General features: G+C 45.0%; 1 protein-coding gene across 4 annotated transcripts in view; it reads right to left on the bottom strand.

Annotated features, from left to right (window-relative positions):
* The window catches only part of SLC6A20 (solute carrier family 6 member 20), a 30,044-nt gene that overhangs the window by 3,846 nt on the left and 4,898 nt on the right, over positions 1-21,300 (bottom strand). For 2 of the 4 annotated variants that reach the window (XM_077302916.1, XM_077302917.1), the window contains exons 3-10: positions 13,781-13,917; positions 11,904-11,995; positions 7,698-7,925; positions 5,781-5,891; positions 3,708-3,949; positions 3,018-3,180; positions 929-1,133; positions 68-227 (exon numbers count right to left, since the gene is read on the bottom strand). In XM_077302916.1, coding sequence (XP_077159031.1) covers positions 68-227; positions 929-1,133; positions 3,018-3,180; positions 3,708-3,949; positions 5,781-5,891; positions 7,698-7,925; positions 11,904-11,995; positions 13,781-13,917 — 1,338 coding nt within the window. Of the gene's footprint in view, positions 1-67; positions 228-928; positions 1,134-3,017; positions 3,181-3,707; positions 3,950-5,780; positions 5,892-7,697; positions 7,926-11,903; positions 11,996-13,776; positions 13,918-21,300 lie in introns of all 4 variants that reach the window. The other 2 variants (XM_077302914.1, XM_077302915.1) reach the window with 1 other exon arrangement.

Raw genomic sequence — 21,300 nt, 5'->3', positions numbered from 1 at the left:
CCCGATCCCACAGGTTGAGAACTACTGGTTTAGAATAACAGTACAATGACATGAAAGGTGTTCTTACCTTCTTAGCCCATAAACATAACAAACAGCAAGCGTTTCCACTAATACAATGAGCAGCAGGGAGAGGGTAGCTGCATAATCATTGAAGATATCAAACCAATAACTGCCAGCCTCGAGGGTGAACACAAAGCCAATGATGCAGTTGACAAAGCACACGCCCGCTGCAGAAGCAAAACAAGTCGTTGCAGTCTCAGCATTATGCAAGATTTTAAAAAATCACACCCTTCGTTCTGCCTGCGGAAGTGATCCGTGTTCAAAGACCGATGCCAGTTTGGTGTAGGGGTTAGGAGTGCGGACTTCTAATCTGGTGAGCTGGGTTTGATTCTGCACTTCCCCACATGCAGCTGGCTGGGTGACCTTGGGCTCGCCACAGCACTGATAAAACTGTTCTGACTGAGCAGTAATATCAGGGCTCTCGCAGCCTCCCCACCCCACAGGGTGTCTGTTGGGAGAGGAAAGGGAAGGCGCATGTAAACCACTTTGAGACACCGTCAGGTAGAGAAAAGCGTCATATAAGACACCAACTCTTCTTGTTGGGTGAGTGCTCCAGCAGTTGGCCAAGGTGGTTAATGTGACGATCTCCCTACTTCTTTCAAAAGCAAAAGGAGGCATACAGAAGGAGGACCCTTTTGGACCTGTGAAAGATGCTGAAGACGAGCCATATGCCTGGCCTCTGCCATGCTCAAGAGACCCATATGAGGAACGGCTCCCACATTGATATCTAGAAGTGCACCTGTTGGACACGCATATTATTAGAGCGCTATACGCGTGGGCAGCGTTCTCCCATAACACACTCAATTTATATTTGGACATGTAGCTGACTTCCCCTGTTTGGGGTAAGTGTCAGAAATAACCGGCTTACCTGAGATCACCTCCTTGGACAAGTGGGTGGAAATGAATTTGCTATCCGTCAAAGGCGTGAGGATGGCTGCGGTGTTCCCTAGCATGCTGCCTATGCCCAGCATCAGCAGCATAGTGAAATAGAGCACTGAATACAGCTGTGAGACCTCCATGTTCTTTATCGCTTCGGAATAGACAATGAATGCTAACCCGGTCCCTTGGACTGCCTGCCCATGAGGATGGAATAAGAAACCAAAATTAGGGACCATGCATTGCCATACCAAGAACTCAGAACTTTTACTGGCATAATTGGTTTGGGGGCAGGGGGAGAATACCTGCCTAAAAAGAACTGCCTGTAGGCTGCCTGCTGCTTTTATCCTTGTGGATGAAACCTGGGCTGAATCTGCATGGAGCTTTTATTCCAATCCCAGGTCGATTCAGTCCCTGCCATCTCCACTGAATGTGATTTCCATCTTGATTTGGGGCGATTTAAGTTTTCCCTCTGCAACAAGCATGTTTTATCTGGAGTGACCCTATCTTTTCCCTGCTGTATTTTAAAGTGGATATAACCCTCAATATTTGAAAAATTGGCATGAGTAAAGGTACGGCTCTCTGCTTTTCCCTGAACTAACTTGAAGCCTCGAGCCTCCAACTCTGTAGAAAAGCCCTGATTGGCCAGTGTATCAGTTCAAAGGCTTCCTCGTTCCTAGGTTGCAAGTTTCCCTTAAAGGGCAAGCCCTAACTTCTCTCAGCAGAAGCTCCAGAAGCCCTAACTTCTCAGCAGAGAATTGCCTCTTGGATTTGTTCCCCCTCCTTTGCTGTCTCCAATCCTCTCACCCCGCCTTCAAGAAAAGAGGATCCTGCTGTGCTTGGCTCCCCCTCCCCTTCTGAGCTTCCCTAATCATGTGCAGAACACTTTTCTCTTTCAATAGGGGGGGGGGAGATAGAGGAAGACCCGAGTTCAAATCGATCTGAATTCAGCAGGATCCACAACGCAATAAACAAAGTAAGTGCAGAATTTGCCTTGATTTGCAGAATACTTGCCTGCCAGCTAGTATTTAACTCCTAGAAACAGGCCTGGTTAATCTATTTGAGCAGTAGGCTGGTAGGGCACTGGACTAGTGAGATGGGCCCTGTTTATGTTCATAATTAAGGGCATCACAGCCTGACTGGGCCAAAACAATACCATGCGATTTCTTCGGACTGTGTGCCTGAAAATGCTTCTGTGTTAAAATTTATCCCATGCTCATACTGATCTCACAGTTGGTCTGAGAAAAACAGCCAAGAAATGGAAATGTACAGGTTCAAGGGTAGCAAGTATCTCACATACTATAAACACATAAAAATAACCCTGACCTAGCTATGGGTCCAGGACCACTGCCCATCAAATTGGAAAAAAGTGGGTGCAGTCAGCCCTAGAGTGCATTAATTGTTTGTGGGGGCCGTGCGCACGATCACCGTAGTCAGAGCTGAACAAACTTGATTGATTTGGCTGAACTCATCATTTATAATCCAGCAGTGCAGTAGCATTATATTCAGCTCCAGATGTGGCAGAGGACCACGTACATTGCTGTCTTTTCTCTTGTCAAGTTCTGACAAGCCAGTTTGGTGTAGTGGTTAGGAGTGCAGACTTCTAATCTGGTGAGCCGGGTTCGATTCTGCACTCCCCCACATGCAGCCAGCTGGGTGACCTTGGGCTCACCACAGCACTGATAAAATTGTTCTGACTGAGCAGTAATATCAGGGCTCTCTCAGCCTCACCCACCCCACTGGGTGTCTGTTGTACTTTCCTACACACACGAATGAACTGTCAGAGGCAAATAAACTTGTGTAACCACATGATGATGCTCTCAAAAACAAAAAAAGCCCTCTGCAGTCCCAACCTACAGCAGTAGCTTTAAGACAACTTTCGTATATCATAAACTTATCTCATATATCAGGTTGCGTTTATGCAGGAAAGGTCCTTAATCACATTTGTGAAATTCAGAGAAGTTAAAAGGTAGATAATCCATAATAAATTTAAAACATGAGCCACCAGTCATGACCTGGTTGCCATTTTGCATTCTTAACATCCTGAAAATAATTTCAAACTATTTTTAAAAGTGTCTCACTGTGTCTAATTCAGCTTCCAAGCTGCAGTTCCTTATCTGTGGAGACAGTTCTGTATAGTCACTGGGATGAGCAAACGCTAGGTAACTTTTCATTTCTTCAAGGTTTGCCGATGTTAATGATCCTTCTTCTAGTTCAAAAGCATTTGTAAGAAGCAAGATCACCCTGTCAACAAGAAGTAATATCCACATAGAGATCTAAATCAATCAATAAATAAAATAAGCTAATTTCTGGTGTCACAAAACCATTTGATGACTTAAAAAACAAACAAACCATAAAGCACATTAAAATTGAGAAGCAGGGCTTATTGCCCAACTTGGCTAAAAAAATAATCAGAAATTAACCATTCATCCATTTCCAGACCTTGAGTGTGGCGAAACCATGTTTAGAAGCCCTCGTACTGGGCTGAGTCAGCATAAATTTGGGATGGATCGGAACGCGTTCCGAATGTATCATTACTGAAATGTTGTAATGAAGGAAAATGTGTGTTCTCTTGAATGGGTTAATTGTACACTTGGATGCTCTTCCATCAGCTCGTGCCAAGGCTCCCAATTATGTCACAGGAACCCATGCGCTCAAAAAATGGTTTTGCTTCGATCGCCATCTCATCGTTAGCCAAAAGTAAAGCTAATTACAACCCCTCTTCAGTGGCAGGTGAAAAGCAGGGAACCGAAAGCAAAAGCCAATCTTACTTGCTCATGCAGTTCTCGTAATTGTAGGTTGCCTTAAAACCATAGATGGAGAACGTCACAACGCTGGCGAAGATGGAGGTGCCGCTGTTGATTAAGGAGACAATGATGGCGTGCCGCTCGCAGTTGTTGTCTGGCTCGTTGTAGCTGGCGAAAGCGATGAGGCTCCCAAAGCCAAGCCCCAGAGAGAAGAAGATCTGAGTGGCTGCATTAATCCACGTCTTGGGGTTCGCAAGCTGCTCTAGCTGCAAGGCCCACAAAAATGAGACTGGCACTGTTATGATAGACCGCGAGCTTTCGAGCGCATGCCATCTTCCTGAGTGTGCACGGACATGAAAGCTCACACCTTCAATAAATCTTTGTTGGTCTTATAGGTGTTATTGGACTCAAATTATGTTGCGCTACCTTAGACCAGGGGTAGTCAACCTGTGGTCCTCCAGATGTCCATGGACTGCAATTCCCATGAGCCCCTGCCAGCACATGCTGGCAGGGGCTCGTGGGAATTGTAGTCCATGGACATCTGGAGGACCACAGGTTGACTACCCCTGCCTTAGACCAACATGGCTACCCACTTGAATCTATCAGTAGTAGATGTTTACGTGCACCTTTGGTGGTGGAGAGTCCTTTCAAGTCACAGCTGACCATGGCGTTTTCAAGTGAAGAGTCACACAGAGGTGGCTTGCCATCATCCTGGCTCTGCATCCCGACCCTGGTGTTCCTTGGAGGTCTCCCATCCAAATACTAGCCAGGACCAGCACTGCTTCGTTTCCAAGATCTGGCGAGACTGAACTAGCCTGGGCTATCAGACTGTGCACGTTTACCAAGACATAAATATCATTGAGTCCAATGGGCTTCCTTCACAAGCACGGAGGAACTACAACCATAGCCTTAAGGAGGAACTATAACCTCAGCCTTCTCAACAAAACCCAGCCTGTCCCAGCTGTTTCCGCATTGTGGGCAAGACTTGAATTTGTAACTCTTCATTCTAAGTCAACAATATAGTCCTTCTTCCTCTTAGATCTCAGCACCCTCCTGCTTCTGGCTTTGCCATTCAGTGATATTTTCCATAACTGAGCTCTCTAGATCCTGTTACAGTTAAAGGGAGATGCTCACCATCTATTGTTAATCTGATTTCGGGTTTTATGACAGGTGTGATAAACTCTAAGGAGAAGTTCTATGTTGGATCTATGTGTATAAAATACATTTCAAAATGTCATGCAAAGCTTAAAGCACCCCTAGTTTTAAAACGATGAATGTTAACAGATGCCATATATTTAGTACACTGAATTTTAAAACCACGTTGCTATACTGCTGACCTGTGTTGGCAACCAGAATGTTAATGTGCCACATTCATATACTAGGCATCAAAGCTCGTCCATAAGGACAGGCTTTGAAGGGGCCGGGGCAGGCCCTAGCCATGCTGAAGCCTCGCCCACCCGCCCCCCTCCCCCATGAGTCTCCGGCTTCAGCGTGAGCCTCGGAGTAGCCCTGCCACGTCAGAGACTCCCCTCAGCAGCCGCCTACCTGCCGCATCCTGCAGGGAATGGCAGAAGGGCCAATCGGAAGCCGTTTCGTGCCTTCTGACTGGACCCTCTGTCCTCAGTCTGGGGGGCCAGGGGACAATCATTGGCCCCTTTAAACTATCCTGGACTGAGTCCACCCCCACTCCTCTTAGGCTTTTATTTATACCGCGGAGCGGTATAAAGAAGATATGTGCTCCGCATCTACACATGGAGATCTGCCCCATTTCTGCTGCTCCATTTCATTTCTGTAGAGAACCCTGTTCTGCTCTCACATTATAATGAAAGGATGAAAGACCTCCATGGGAATGTAGACCACTAATGCCTGCAGCAGATCATCAGATTATACAGACATGCCAGGGACAAGAATATCAGGTTTAATATTTAATGTTTTCCAATTATGTAGCCTATTGCTATCTTATTTTCTTTCTACTTGGGTGGTGTTTATATGAATGATAGGTTTTACAGCTCTTCCATAGGCCTAAACCTCTAGGATGAGAAACACACACTGGTGAACATTTGACAACATTTATCAAGCAAACGACAGCATGGGTACCTTTGGCGTAAACATGTACTTCAGTCCGTTTGCAGCTCCGTGGAGTGTCAGGCCTCTGATTAAATATATTATGAGGACCACATAGGGCGAAATAGCCGTCACATACACAACCTGCAAAGGCACCAACAAAGAAATGCATTTATTAGAGGAGCACCCCACCATTTACAATTAATATGTATTTAAAATTCTGAGCAATTGTTCTGCTAGAGCTAGAAAAAGAAGAGTTGGTTTTTATACCCCACTTTCCTGTACCTTAAGGAGTTTCAAAGCAGGCCTTGCCTGCTTCTCCCTACGACAGGCACCTTGGGGTGGGGTGGGTGGTGGGGGCTGAGAGAGCTCTAAGAGAACTGTAACTGGCCCAAGGTCACCCAGCACACAGAATCAACCCTGGTCCTCCAAATCAGAGTCTGCAGCTCTTAACTACACCACCCTGGCTATGGACATGGATTTTGTTTTTGATGAACCTCTATGTGTGGTTGCGCTTCAATTCTGGGGATGAGTTCACCCCATAAAAGGAAAGGCTTCAAACCTCTTTGCTGTCAAACAGCCAATCTTTCACAGGTAATCTTCTGAGCCCATTAGAGGGGGAGACAAATGTCCTGGATTGGGGTGGGTGGGTGGGTGGAAAGGGAGATGGGAGTGGCATGGTAACTGCTCCAGTATTGTTGTCACTGCTGAAGTAATATTTGGGAGGTAAAATTTCAAATTCACCTGTTAAAGCACATCTCCCAAAAGCCACTACTTGAATTCTGAACATTTACTAGATGGTTAAAGTGCTATCAAGTTGCAGCTGATTTATGGTGATTCGTGGGATTTTCAAGGCAAGAGAGAGACAGGTTGTGTGCTTAGTGGCTGTTCCAGCCCGAACCAGCCATTTGGGCTGGAACGGCTGCTTCAGCGGCCGAAGTGCACAAACCAGTTTCCTATTTCCTGCCTCTGGGTGGCAACCTGGGACTTCTTTGGTGGCCTCTCATCTAAAGACTAAAAGCAAGGACAACCCAGCTTAGCTTCTGCAATCTGATGCTGTGAGACACCAGTTCTATCTCAGTCCTAACTGAGCAATCCAGGTATGCTCCTGGGAGCACATAGATCTATTCACAGGCAGGGTGGCCCTTTTATTACACTGAGAAAACCATGCATTTCTCAGTATGCGTATCCATATTAGGGCCTTCTGCTTAAAGTAATGGAACCCGCTTGTGAATTCAGCAATGCATTCGTTTGGTCACCTAGGCATAATCACCAGGTCAGAGAACAACATGGTGTTTTCTTTGGCAGACAAGGATTAAACCCACTTAATTCACTTCATGTTTCTTACAGCTCAATATGTCAGGCGCAAATTATAATCTGAATCAATGAACCAGCACGATGACTCTGATTAAACATAGTTTGGGCTCCTTCCGTATAGATATCCCCCTCCCCAAAAAAACCCTCTTAAATGAAACAGTTTGGCTGTACAGCTGGGCTGACTGCTTTTAAGATGGTTTTAAAATTTCAACAGTATAGGTAAAATTCTATTCATTATGTACGTTTTATAAATAATCCCTGAGCCAGCATGCTGGGAGGGTGGTGGGGTAAAAGTAAAGGTAAAGGCAAGCACCGAGTCATGTCTGACCCTTGGGGTGACACCCTCCAGCATTTTCATGGCAGACTCAATATGGGGTGGTTTGCCAGTGCCTTCCCCAGTCATTACCGTTTACCCCCCAGCAAGCTGGGTACTCATTTTACTGACCTTGGAAGGATGGAAGGCTGAGTCAACCTTGAGCCGGCTGCTGGGATTGAACTCCCAGCCTCATGGGCAGAGCTTTCAGACTGCATGTCTGCTGCCTTACCACTCTGTGCCACAAGAGGCTCTATTGGGTAGTGGTGTATAAGTCTATAAATAACTAAAAATAAAACAAATTGCAGGAGTCTTCCTACCTTGCCTGTGGACTCTGTTCCTCTGAGAATGCACAGGTAGACGACCAGCCACGCCAGGATAAGGCAAATGGCTAGCTCCCATTGGATGCTGCCACTTTCCTCAATAGATGGAGAAATATTCAGGGTTTTCCTGTACCAAAAGTACTGTGTGGACGATGCCTTCTCACACTCCTCCACATAACTTGTACGGTTAATATTCAGCGGACAATGTGCCCACGGCAGAGGATCCTTGGGATGAAAAGCAGATATGAACTCTCATTTCCCCCTAAGTCCCTTGACTTAGGTTCATGCAAACAGTGCAGGTCAGGTGAACCAGAATGCTATCCCGTGTCCCACCCCAATGTATGGGGATTTGGGGAGCGCACCATACATTCTTCCCTGCTCATTAAATGATTTTCCTGCAATGAAATCTAGGCAAGCCGTATGTTCTGAGAGTGTTTATATAAATTAGCACAATCCTTAGACTAACTTCTGATGGTGTGAGATATGCAAACTTTTGAGTTGGCAGGTCTCTTATCTGGGCAGGAAGAAAAGGAAATAACTCACAGCAGCATACAGAAGGAAAGTTACATATTAAACCCGGTATATTTAGCTCCTTCAAGGTCTAATAACAAATCTCTATCTCTTCAAATACAGATGGTACAATATGTTAAACGTATTTTGACCACACTCTATTGATCAACGAAGTGCATAATAATTGTTTGAAAAAATTCAGAGTTGTGTAATTAGCTCTCTACATCCCGCTAATCATTTGCCTGATGAAGGCATTCTCTTACACCAGGGGTAGTCAACCTGTGGCCCTCCAGATGTCCATGGACTACAATTCCCATGAGCCCCTGCCAGCATTTGCTGGCAGGGGCTCATGGGAATAGTAGTCCATGAACATCTGGAGGACCACAGGTTGACTACCCCTGTCTTACACCATCAGAAGCTGCGGGGGGAATGGATGCAGTCACACAATGGCCAACTGCACGTTTTCATTTGCAATCTTTGCTTTCATAGTAACCCTTACGGTACCCCTCAGCAAAGGCAAAACATAGAAGGAGGAATTTTACAAGGCTGATCCAGGTTGCACTGAAAGGTCTGCTAATTCTTACATTCTTAAGTAAACATGTGGGAGGGGGGGTGAGCCTAAGGCCTCATTAGTAGACCGCAGATACTTAGATGGACCTCAGGCCGGACTGGACTAGCCATCTACAAAGTAGATCGTAAGAGGGACTCAACTCTGAGACATTGGTTAGTGAACCAGTATTGAGTAAATGAAATTATACATTTAAAAAATCTCTTAGGGAATGTTTATCACAGTTCCTTTCTGCTGTACTTAAAATAAATTGGGTTCACATTTTAAGTTTGTGAACATTACCCTAGACCAGGGATTCCCAGCCAGTGGTCCACAGACCCCAGGGGTCCATGGATGGTATGGAGGGGTTCTTCTCTTGCCTTAATGGACTTGACCACAAGCTAGGGAACTGGCTGCTTCCATTGCTCCTCCTCCCCTCTCCCAAGAGTGAGTTCTCTCGTGCTTTCTGCGCCTGGGAGGGGTGGAGCCTGAACATCTATTCCCACCTTAATCTGCATCCTGTCTTCCCCCCTCCTCAGTCCTCCTCAAGCCTGCCTGTAAACACAAGTGGTCATGTTACTTCCATTGACATGTCACTTCCGGGGGGTGTGGCGGGGAGGAATGGCCACCGGCCATTTCTGGGACTCCTCAAAGCCTGAACAATTATTTCAGGGGCTTCTCTATGGTCAAAAGGTTGAAAAAGGCTGCCCTAGACTTCGAACCTGGCCCTTGGGACTCCAGGGGTTAAGCTTAGGAGTCTTGCAAAGATAAGCATCTTCTAAACCCAGGGAGACAAGAAAAAGAGCAATTAGTTCCTGCACTTAAACAAGGCTTTTCTACCATACAGAACAAAGTGAGAAAATAAAATCCACGTAGACACAGATTTTTTCTAGGTAAGTGCTGAAGACAAGGGCCGGGTTAGGTGGGTCATAGTGTCAATGTGACAAGTTTACAAGTTGCTTATTAGACAGTATACAGCTAGTATTGTTGTATATTACGCCATGCTCAAGTGCCATTATGCAATTTAAATGCCTCAAGAACATTATATAGTATCATCCTTATCAAGAACACCTAGTAGATTATTCTGGGAAGAAATGTTTATAGCTAATTTGAAAAAAAAACTTTTCATTTCCCTGTTCTCCTGAAAGAGATTAGAAATGTTTTGCAAGGATATTTCTTTCTTTAAAATAAACTTGCTTTTTGACTTAATGTAGGTTCAAAAACTGGCCTGCAATAATTCAAAACAGAATATATAACAGCACAATTTTGTGTGCCAGTATTCCATACTAAACATTGAACTGGTTTTCTTTCATGCTAAGTTTTGGAGAAGGGTGAAGGAGGAGATCTGGATTTGGCCTCCATGTCCACATTCTAGTGCAATCACAGGACCACAAGAGTTGCATTTAAAATGTTCCCAATATAAACACTCATAATTTACTTCTGAGATGTCACTGACTTGTTATTGTGAAAAATTCATGTCTTCAAAAAAAACACCAAAGCTCTTTGAAGTCCCCTTCCTTGAAAATCTCTTCAGAGGAAACACTATATTTCCTGTTTTTCACTAAAATAGTAGTGGACATCTAACTGCATATGGGCCAGTTCTTTCCTGCATACAATCTGTTTGCACTCCATTCACCCATCTATTTTAATGGCTCCAAGGAGCCATTTAACAACAGAAGAACATCAAATAGCTTTGAAAATGCTGGTGCAATTGAGCAAAGGGGGCAGAGATTCAGTGGTAAGAGCATTTGCTTTAGATGCAGAAGGTCACAGGTTCAATCCAAAGCATTTCCAGATAAAAGAATCAGATATTGGTGATATGAAAGATCTCTGTCTGAGACCCTGGAGAACCATAACCTGTTTGTGTTACATTAGACCAGCCGAGAAACACATGAAGCTTTCCTCAAGATTCAAGAAATCCAAGAAGTGGTGCAATTGTGCAGAATATGGTTGGGAAACATAACTATGTACATGCCCACCTTGGGTCCCTCCCCTTCCCACTAGCCATTTTGGGAGGGACCGGTCAACATGAGCTTATATGGTCATACCACCCAATACATGTTTAACAAATGTTTCACACATGTTGTTACCATATGTTATCTGTATCTTCTTCCTGTTTCCTGTAACGTGCCCCGAGCCTTCGGGAAGGGCGGTATATAAATATAAATAAATATATTAAAAATGAACTCCCACCCATTCAGGAAACCCTTCCAGAGCCATCAAAAAATCCCAGGGTTTCACGAAACCCTGGTTGAGAAAGTCTGCATTACACGCATGTATACTTGATGTTGCACAATTCTCCTATTACATGCAGTGTAAGTACAGCTGAATGTGTAGTTTGAAACCCCACATTTATTCAGATACTGGTCCCCAGTTTTATTTGTAAACCAAATGTGCAGTGATTCTTTCTTTGCAAACAAGTACACATGCAGGTTGTACATGCTTTCATTGTAACACGCTACCACCCATCAAAGTATACAGCACTAAGCTCCATAAACCAAGGGTCTGATAGGTTCATATATTCTGAAGTCCTAATGCAGGGGTAGTCAAACTGCGGCCCTCCAGATGTCCATGGACTACAATTCCCAGGAGCCCCCTGCCAGTGAATGCTGGCAGGGGGCTCCTGGGAATTGTAGTCCATGGACATCTGGAGGGCCGCAGTTTGACTACCCCTGTCCTAATGTAACTAGCGATCAGCATTTCTGGCAAACATTTTCTTTATTCATTCACAAGAGATACACAGCAGTATAAGTTACAACGTCCTACACTTGGAAAACATAACAGGGCAATTGGATGGACAGTAGCACGAACATATGAAATGACCTTATATTGAATCAGGCCCCTGATCTAGCCTAGTCAATATGATATACTCTGTCTGACCACAGCTTTCCATGGTCTTGGGCTGAGCACTTTCATATCACCTGATCCTTTTAACTGGAGGTGCTGGTCTTGAACCTGTGGCCTTCTGCATGCGAAGCAGATGTTCTACCACCGAGCTATCTCCGTGGCTCTTTTTATACTGCAGCTTCTCCAAGTGTCTACAATGGACAGCAATAAATACACTTGCTGAACTGTTCAGAATCCCCATTTGATCCTGGACAGAAGGAGGATCATGTGCACTTTATGTAAAGTATTCTATTTCTCACCTGAAACGAATGGAAGAGGTACCAGAAAGCCCAAGTATTTATGACATTGTAGTACATAGAGAGAAAAAAGGATACAACTACGCTGGCAATTCCTGAAAATACAAAGACGTAAATTCATGAAAACTGGCCTCGACCTTCAATTGTATCATATCTCAGAAGTAACTACGATTTGTTTATTTATATACCACTTGTGCGGGACCCAAAGCACCTTATCCCATTGTTCTCCTGTCCTCCATTTGTTCTTTACAACTACCCGGTTAATAGATTGGGCTGAGAGAGTGTGGTGGGCCAAGGTTACCTGACAAGCTCCCATAGGAGAGTAGGGATTCAGACTTGGTCCTCCTCCAACTCTCTAAACACCACTTCATGCCTACTTGTTCATGACTACTTTACTACAGCTGTCCCCAACCCCCAGTTCGGGGACCATTACCGGTCCGTAGATCAGTCGGTAGCGGGCCATGGCTTCTCCTTGTCCTCCTCCCTGGCTGCTGCCTTGGGGGCTGCCCTGCCACTCTGCCGCCGGCTCACCTTTGGTGTTCTCCGGCAGCCGCCATGGCCGGGGCTCCCCCTCGGCATGGCACTGTGCAGCTGCTGCTGGCAGCATCCCCCAGTGGGTGGCAGGAACTCAGGGGCGCCAGTGGGAAAGCAAGCGGAGAAGGGGCTCAGGCGGTGGCGATGTCCCTCGGCAAAAGACTACCCCCCCCCCCGGCCTCAGTAAAATTGTCAAGCGTTGACCGGTCCCCGGTGATAAAAAGGTTGGGGACCACTGCTTTACCAGACCCAAAGATCAGCAGCGGAGGTCAGGCACTACATGGCCTATTATACTGAAGTTTCTCAACTGGGAGGATGGAGAGTAATTTGGGGTGGAGAATTATTTGTGGAAATCCTTACCCCATTAAGTGTTCCAGGCTGCATTCCTTTATGCTTTTCGTAAGCAAGTCAGAGCTCATTACTGCAGGTTTTAAATATAATTTGGCTGAGTGACTGAAGGGACTCAAGCAAGGGTCAACTACATGCAAGGAAGATATTTCTACATAGTCAAGCCATGCAGAAAAAATTAGAAAGAAGAAGGGGGGGGGGGTAGCCAAGAAGCAGCTTGTGGAAGACTAAGCATGCTCCAGGAGGCATGGAACTGTCTGTTCAAGTGAGGGAAAGAGTGACTCTGAGGGCTGAGAAATTAACCTGTTCCAAAGAGGTCATAGGATCCTGGAGAGACAAATTTAGGTCAGGGGAAATATCCCTAAACAACCTGCTGGCTTGTCTTATCTTGTCGATTTGACTGGAATATGTTACTAAATATACAGAAAATGATCACAGCAATCTGAAGACAAGTTTTTTTCCCCTCTACCTCCCCCCACCCTGAATATTCATTTGAAGTCAATAATGGGCAATCATGAAGCTCAGTCCTGACAAGATGGAGTTGTTCCTAGTGGCTAATCCTAGGCTGGGTAGGAAGTTGTATCGCTTGTTCTGTGTAGCAGTCACAATTCCCCACTAAAAGAATCAGGCTAATTGTTTGGAGGTACTTTGAATCCAGGTCTTCTTTTAGAAGGCCAGGAAGAAGCCATGGGTGGCCAAGGAAATGTCTTATCAACCAACTTGCACCCTCTCCTAGGACCAGACGTATCTTTGTGGTCTTTGTGGTGCCACACAGTATGCCCACCAAAGCAGCCTTTTTCTTCAAAAGGAACTGATCTTTGTAGTCTGGAGATCAGTTGTAATTCTGGGAGAACTCCCCACCTGGATACCGGTAAGCCTAGGGGAGGGAGGACACCTTCAGGGCAGGCTCAACAGAACCTCTTGCCAGTCTGAGAAGACTGAACTATTCTACCAGGACCTGTTGATCAGGAAAATAAGACAAATGAGGACGCACCAACCCCACAGAGGTAAGGACTTATTGCTTTCCACGCCCCGATGCTTCCTTGACGCATGCGCTGTCCCACAGCCAACTCCAAGTATAACAATGGCATCCCTTCCACAACTAACATAATAAGATAAGGGACTAGGAATCCACCTGCAAGAAAAGCAAAGGAATACATTTAGCAAACAAGTAGATTTGCAGCACAATTCTATGCAGAAATTACCCAGTCTAGGTCTGCCAGAGGTCCTGCCCTCAGCTGTCAATCATCTGCCAGGCAAGGAGGATTTACCAAGAGAAAGGAGAAGCCCTAGGCCTTGTTGATGGTGTTACACAAGAAATATCACGCCAGCAATGTCTGGGTGACACTCTGGTATTTGGGCAAAAACTCTATGGTAGAAGCCGATTTTACCATAGAGATTTTGTCCTAAAACCAAAGTGTTGGCTGGATGTTGCTGGCCTGATAATGTCACTTCCTGTGTGATGCTGACAACAAGGCTTTGACCTTCTCTGTTTTCCTCATAAATCCCCTCCATCCCCTGGTTCATTGGAGGGACTTGGCAACACAACTCAAGTCTAAGCCCAAGGAAATATATAGACAGGCATAATTCCACATTGCATTGCACTCCTAGACATCATTCCCCCCCCCCATGTGCAACGTGAAAGCTTGATGTAGAATAAAAGGTAGCACGTGCTGTAACAAATACAGATCTGGAAATTTAAGTGAGTCCTGAAGAGGCCTCTCTTTCTTTCATTATTCCACCATAACCATTCTGCAAAGACTGGCTAAATAATGCTTGAAACGTTGAATTAAGCTTCGGCTAATTAATCTCCTTTCCAAAATCTTGAAACTTGGGCGCTCGAGAGAAAGTAGGAGCTATATGGACACCTGCCCCCCATTTCATTTTAACACCAATTCCATTTTTTCATTTACCTAATTTAAGTGAAGGAATATATATTCAAATAATCGTCCAACCCCCCCCCCCAGATAAAAAGCTCCTGTGGCATAGCACAGATACATAGAAATCTTTCTTTCTTTCTTTCTTTCTTTCTTTCTTTCTTTCTTTCTTTCTTTCTTTCTTTCTTTCTTTCTTTCTTTTTCTTTCTTTCCCTTGAGGCTCAAGGCAGCTTGCAGTGCCATTTTTGTAACGAAATACCATCAAGCCCCCTTTGCACCCTACTTAAAACTAACCAGCTGTTGGAATGGGTTGTGGGTTTCTTTAGTTCAGTTTCGGTCCAGTTTTTGCCTCCTTGTACCATCACACTGGGGTCACAATAAAGCGCTGGAATGAACTGCCAGTGTCTTGGTCTGTTGCTATTCCATATAAATTTGTTTATGAAAGATTGCCACTTAATAAAAGTCCTGTCCTTTAATGACATCGGCATAACCTGGAATAAAAAATTCAGCTTAGGTAACACACTCATTTTAATTATGGTCATCTGGGCTGACCAAGAAAAATTTAACTTAGTCCATTTTAACAAATTGGCTTGTATTTTTTTCCAAGAGAGGGTATCATTATTTTCAAATACATTTTCTAATTTTTTTAATCCAACACCACCCTTAGATACTTTATTGTTTTTGGATTCACTTCATAGCTACCCAAATTTTAGTCTTCGATTGATTGATTTTGTATCCGGTGTAACAACCAAAGTTAGTCAATATATGAAATAAGCAAGGAATTCAGTGTCCTGGTCTCTGAACCCACAGATCTAACAATCTCCTTTTAAGTTGCTGCACTCAACTTTTAAAAAATCATTAAGGGAAAAAGAACGCCACGTAACAGGACATTCCACCCTGGCTTCCCACTCCTGTCTTTCAAGTGGCATGGGACACTTGATGTTTTTCCTCTTCCCTTGGTTATCTTTTAATGTGTTTTGTGACAATTAGTTATCCTTTAACAACTGCTCCGTCCAAACTGTGTGAAAGACTCTTCCTAATCACAAGGAGATTTCCCCTTCACTCCTTCCCTAGTTGACTGGGGCACCACGCCAGGAAGGTTTGTCCAGAGCATTCTTGCAGGATCTTGTCTTGAAATGCCTGTCATGGTTAGGACCCAGTGCGATGGTAAAAAGGTAAAGGTATCCCCTGTGCAAGCACCGAGTCATGCCTGACCCTTGTGGTGATGCCCTCCAACATTTTCATGGCAGACTTAATACGGGGTGGTTTGCCAATTCCTTCCCCAGTCTTTACCGTTTAGCCCCCCAGCAAGCTGGGTTCTCATTTTACCGACCTCGGAAGGATGGAAGGCTGAGTCAACCTTGAGCCGGCTGCTGGGATCTAACTCCCAGCCTCATGGGCAGAGCTTTCAGACTGCATGTCTGCTGCCTTACCACTCTGCGCCACAAGAGGCTCGTTAGTGCGATGGTACAAGGAGGCAAAAACTGGACCGAAACTGAATTGTACCAAACCAATCTATTGTGGGGCTTTTGTATAGAAGTTGGAGTTGGTTCATTTTCAAGTGATTGGATCCAGCAGACAGAATCTAGCAGCACATTGGTCAATTACAGTGCAGGTTCACTATCCTGCCTCAGACCTCAAGTCTGGTCTTCAGCAGAACTACCAGTCAAACGGGGGGCTTTGGTTACAAGCCGAAGAGGTTGTCAGCTATGCATTGCTCCTGCAAGTACGATGAGCCTCAGGGCTAGAGTACGTTATGGGTGCCACTGGAATGAGGGCTTTATTAGAACAACTGCACTTCTGTGCATTTCCCTTGTTTGCATGCCCATGCTCTGTTGCACGGAATGGAAGGAAACCTGCTAAACTGGGCATGGGTTGGCATCAGCTCTAAATGCTTAAACTGCATAAATGCTTCTTTGGGGAAAACATTTCCCCTCCCTGGAATGGCACTTATTGTGCCTGGTTGCCCATTTTATAAAAGTCCTCACTGGGATGCTGCCAAAAATCATATTCTTGTGGAGATTATTTTAATGGATATTCTGTCCATCAGGAAGACATCATAAGGTGACTGCAGAGCTCACTGGGCCTGGGATCCCCAATCTTTTTGAGCTCGGGAGCACCTTTGGAATTCCAACAGAAGAGGATGGGCACAAGACCCCAACGGGTTAGTGCAGGAGGCAGTGCCAACCACAGAATGTCAGGGAGCAGGGCTATGCACAGTTCTCATAGTAACCCTTCAACATGTAAGGCAGAAGCTGCATTTAACATGATGGCTTTTAACATGCACAGGCAATCAGAAGCCCTAGAATCATAGAATTATAGAGTTGGAAAGGACCTCATGGGTCATCTAGTCCAGGCGAGAAGCTCGCCAGGTCGCAAGCAAAGCGGCCGCTTTACTTGCGGCCCGGCTAGCTTCTCACTGCGAGAGGGAGGGGAAGAGGAAGGCGCGGCCGCCGGCACACCGGCAACGCAAACTCACTTCACTATGCAGAACACTCACAACCCTATCACTCATCCACTGTCACCTGCCACCCCCTTAATCCTTCACAGAATCAGCCTCTCCGTCAGATGGCTATCTAGCCTCTGTTTAAAAATGTCCAAAGATGGAGAACCCACCACCTCCCGAGGAAGCCTGTTCCACTGAGAAACCACTCTAACCGTCAGGAACGTCTTCCGGATGTTGCGACGGAATTTCTTTTGAATTAAGTTCATCCCATTGGTTCTGGTCTGTCCCTCTGGGGCAGGAGAGAACAATTCTGCTCCATCCTCCATATGGCACCCTTTTAAATACTCGAAGATGGTTATCAGATCCCCTCTCAGTTGTCTCCTCTCTAGGCAAAATTGATCAAACTTCCCCAACCTTTCTTCCTATGTCTTGGTCTCCAAACCCCTCACCATCTTTGTTGCCTAGTTTGTCAAAATCCCTCTGGACATTTCTCAGCGTCCCCTGCTGGACACTATCCCTGCCTGGCCTTGTCCACTTTCGAACATCACTTTCTGGGAACCAGGAAAGATATAGGTGGGCACTAGTTTGGTGTAGAGGTTAGGAGTGTGGACTTCTAATCTGGCGAGCCAGGTTCGATTCTACACTCCCCCACATGCAGGCAGCTGGGTGACCTTGGGCTCACCACAACACTGATAAAGCTGTTCTGACCAATCAGAAATATCAGAGCTCTCTCAGCCTCACCCACCTCACAGGGTGTCTGTTGTGGGGAGAGGAAAGGGAAGGCGACTGTAAGCTGCTTTGAGCCTCCTTTGGGTAGAGAAAAGTGGCATATAAGAACCAACTCTTCTTCTTCTTCACCCTGTTGGGGACCCGCGCACTACATGGTCACAGCCTCTGGGGAGGGTGGTATACAAACATAATAAAATAAACAATAAGGGAAATTTTGTTATAAAGGATGCCATTTGGGGGAGCATCCCTGTGTTGTGTGTTGCAGAGAGGGTGGCCCTCAGGAAAATGTTCTGAGCTTGAATTTGCAATCTCCTCTGAAAGACCTGCTGACCAAATTGAAAACATGTTTTGTATGTGGATCTGAAGCATTTCCCGGTTTCCTTTTCAGAGCAGGCCAAAATATTTATGTAAATATCTATTATTTGGTATTTAATCTCCAGCATTAACATTCTTCACAGCGGGGATTGTTTGACGCTGGCAATGAAAGCAAGTCTGCACAGCAACTGAGGCAGAGAAGGTGAAGGGAATGCTCAGCCATAATCCGTTTTATTCAGGGAATTATTGCACTGCCGCCTGGCTGTGCCTTTATTAACAGCCTCTTTGTTTAGAAGTTAGGTAACTTCTTCCCTGCCAAGGGAGTTCTTAAGGTCCTAGCAGCCATGGCATCGCCAAGGTACCTTTTATAAATTAGAGAGACCAAAGCCCAATCTGTACAAGATGCCCCATGCATGTGTGGTCAGAAGAGTACATCTTGCAGTCAGGTGTACATCAGGGGCTCAGCTTGAAAAGTTCTGGTGCAAGAAAGGGCTTGGGGGGGGGGGGAGGTGCTTCCAGTTTCCCTCCAAAACTTGCTTTCACCAGAGCAAAGGCTCTTTGTGTTTGGGCTGCACATGTTCTTCTTCCTAGTTTGTCTTCTCTTGGTAAAAAGTTAGCGATCATTTTGTTAGCTGCCCATCATGCAAAATGAAGGGAAAGCACCACTATAGATTTTCTGTCCAGAAGAGAACTTATGAGGGTTGCCCATCAACTAGAATAAAACCAGGCTACTTTGTTGTCGTTGTTTGAAGGGTGGGGTTGTAGAAAAAGAAAGAGATAAGAAGAGTGGGTCCTTATATGCCTCTTTTCTCTACCAGAAGGAGACTCGAAGCGGCTTACAATCCCCTTCCCTTTCCTCTCCCCACAACAGATACCCTGTGAGGGAGGTGAGGCTGAGAGAGCCCTGATATTATTGAAGAAGAAGAAGAGTTGGTTCTTATATGCCACTTTTCTCTACCCGAAGGAGGCTCAAAGCGGCTTACAATCGCCTTCCCCTTCCTCTCCCCCCAGCAGACACCCTGTGAAGGAGGTGAGGCTAAAAGAGCCCTGATATTAATGCTCAGTCAGAAGAGCTTTATCAGTGCTGTGGCGAGGCCAAGGTCACACAGCTGGCTGCATGTGGGGGAACGTGGAATGTGGGGGAAAATGGAATAAATCAAATAAGCCTGTCTGTCCCCCTCCCCACCAAAAATGTTTTCTTTTTCAGCTGTATTTCTTAGTTCAGTAGATTTTGCACTGGGTAGTGCTGTCAAGACTAACCAAAAACTCTTTGGCCCACCTCCTGCATCAGGGGCTCCTCCCCCAGACCCAAGTTGAATTCTGCCCCTGGGAGCTAGCAGGCTCCATGCTTGACCCATACAGCCCTCTGAGCCATTTGGCTCTGCTTAGCTACAGATCCCCATCCCACACCCCCAATGCTTTTAAAAGTTGGAAGCTCTGTATCTTAACCTGAGTCTGTTTTGTATCAGATGCATGAGTATATCACGAGGTGAAACAAAATCCCAACTCCAGGAGGAGTTAATTCTGGATTCAATTTTTGAAGAAAACAGATATTTTTTTATGCCTAATAGAGAAAAGAAGGATTTGCATATTCTGAATATCTACATTTTGACCTTTTTCTGTTTTGTGTGGACATCGTTTTTGTGCCCCAATGAAAAACATACAGCCATTGGGTCTCATCTATGTTTCCTATACCATAGTTCATTTGTTTTTTTTTTTAATAATATACAATGCCACCTGATTAGATCATACCATTTTACTGTGGCATTTGAAACAGGACGGTCTTTAATCCAGCACTCCAATTCAGTTCTAGCACTAAGCCAGGATGGAGTCACTTGTATTAGGGATATAAAACTGTAACATAAGCATACAGTTCTGTGTTGGCAACTCAAAGCACAGTGGGCCAACTGAGGCTCCTTGGGTCTGATTCAGGTCAGGAAACTGATGTAACAGACATAGCTGTTCTAAATAGACCTCTGAATGCCTGGGAATTTGCGTTTCCAGCACAGAACTCCTGACACACCTGAGCCCCAGAGTCCTCAGTGTGGTCACATGCCTGCCTGGTCGACTCAGTAATGTGTGAATTGACTTGCCCATGTAGTAAGCAGGTTAGAATGTCAGGTGAGAACTGGGAAGATCCAGACTGAAATCCCCATTCAGCTATGAGGCTCACTGGATGGCCTTGAGCCAATTACTTTTCAATCAGCCCAATATATCTCACAGAAGTCTTGAGAAGATAAAATGGAGAGGCAGAAAATAATCTACCCTAATCTGAGCTTCTTGAAGGAACAGTGGGATGAAAATGGTAAATAGAAACATGTTGGAATTCTGCTACCAGTTGGAATTTTTGTCCACCAAGGCAGATGGAAGAGAAGTCAGTGGTGACTTGATGGCACATAACTACATATATACAACTACATATATACGAGTGGAAGCCAACAACACCATGATTTTATTCAAGATTTCCAGATTCCAGTCTAAAGTTAATCAAATAGGAGAGGTGAACGAACCAAACACAGAAAGCTGATTCCAGACTTTTATAATCTTCTCAAACCCAGAATACATTTTGCCTCCAGATCTGTTAAAAATTTTGTCCTCATTGTGAAGGGAGCTGGGATACTGGCTTCTAACAGCTGGTCCCAGTGTGTGCATCATCACTCCTTCAACACTATGGCAGGTTCTAGCATGGGAAAGAAACAAAAGATGGGAACTGGCAATTCCCCATGATCCAGATCACCCAAGGCAGGAAAAAAAAATAACTTGGATCTCCCTGAGCACACCAAAAAGTAAATGAAAAGACTGTTCCCATGACAACAGGAAGATTGATTCAAATGGGTAGCCGTGTTGGTCTGAAGTAGCACAATAAAATCAGAGTCCAGTAGCATCTTTAAGACCAACAAAGATTTATTCACGGCGTGAGCTTTCGAGTGCAAGCACTCTTCCTTGATGAATTACCATCATGACAGTGGGAATATAAACCAAAAATTAATTCTGTTAAATTCGTAAACTGTGTCACACATCCAAATACAGCCATAGGATAATTCTTTGCCAAAACTGCCAATCAGTCCCCTCGAATTCAGTTGTAGTTCACAAAAAAATTGGAGAAATAAAATTGTCTATGTCAGTGATCAATGGCTCCAACGCCCTTCAT

This window comes from Paroedura picta, chromosome 11 (assembly GCF_049243985.1).
Source record: "Paroedura picta isolate Pp20150507F chromosome 11, Ppicta_v3.0, whole genome shotgun sequence".
In the NCBI taxonomy this organism is placed as follows: domain Eukaryota; kingdom Metazoa; phylum Chordata; class Lepidosauria; order Squamata; family Gekkonidae; genus Paroedura; species Paroedura picta.
Note: the sequence above shows the minus strand (reverse complement) of the source record. Positions and strands in the feature narration are given on the sequence as shown.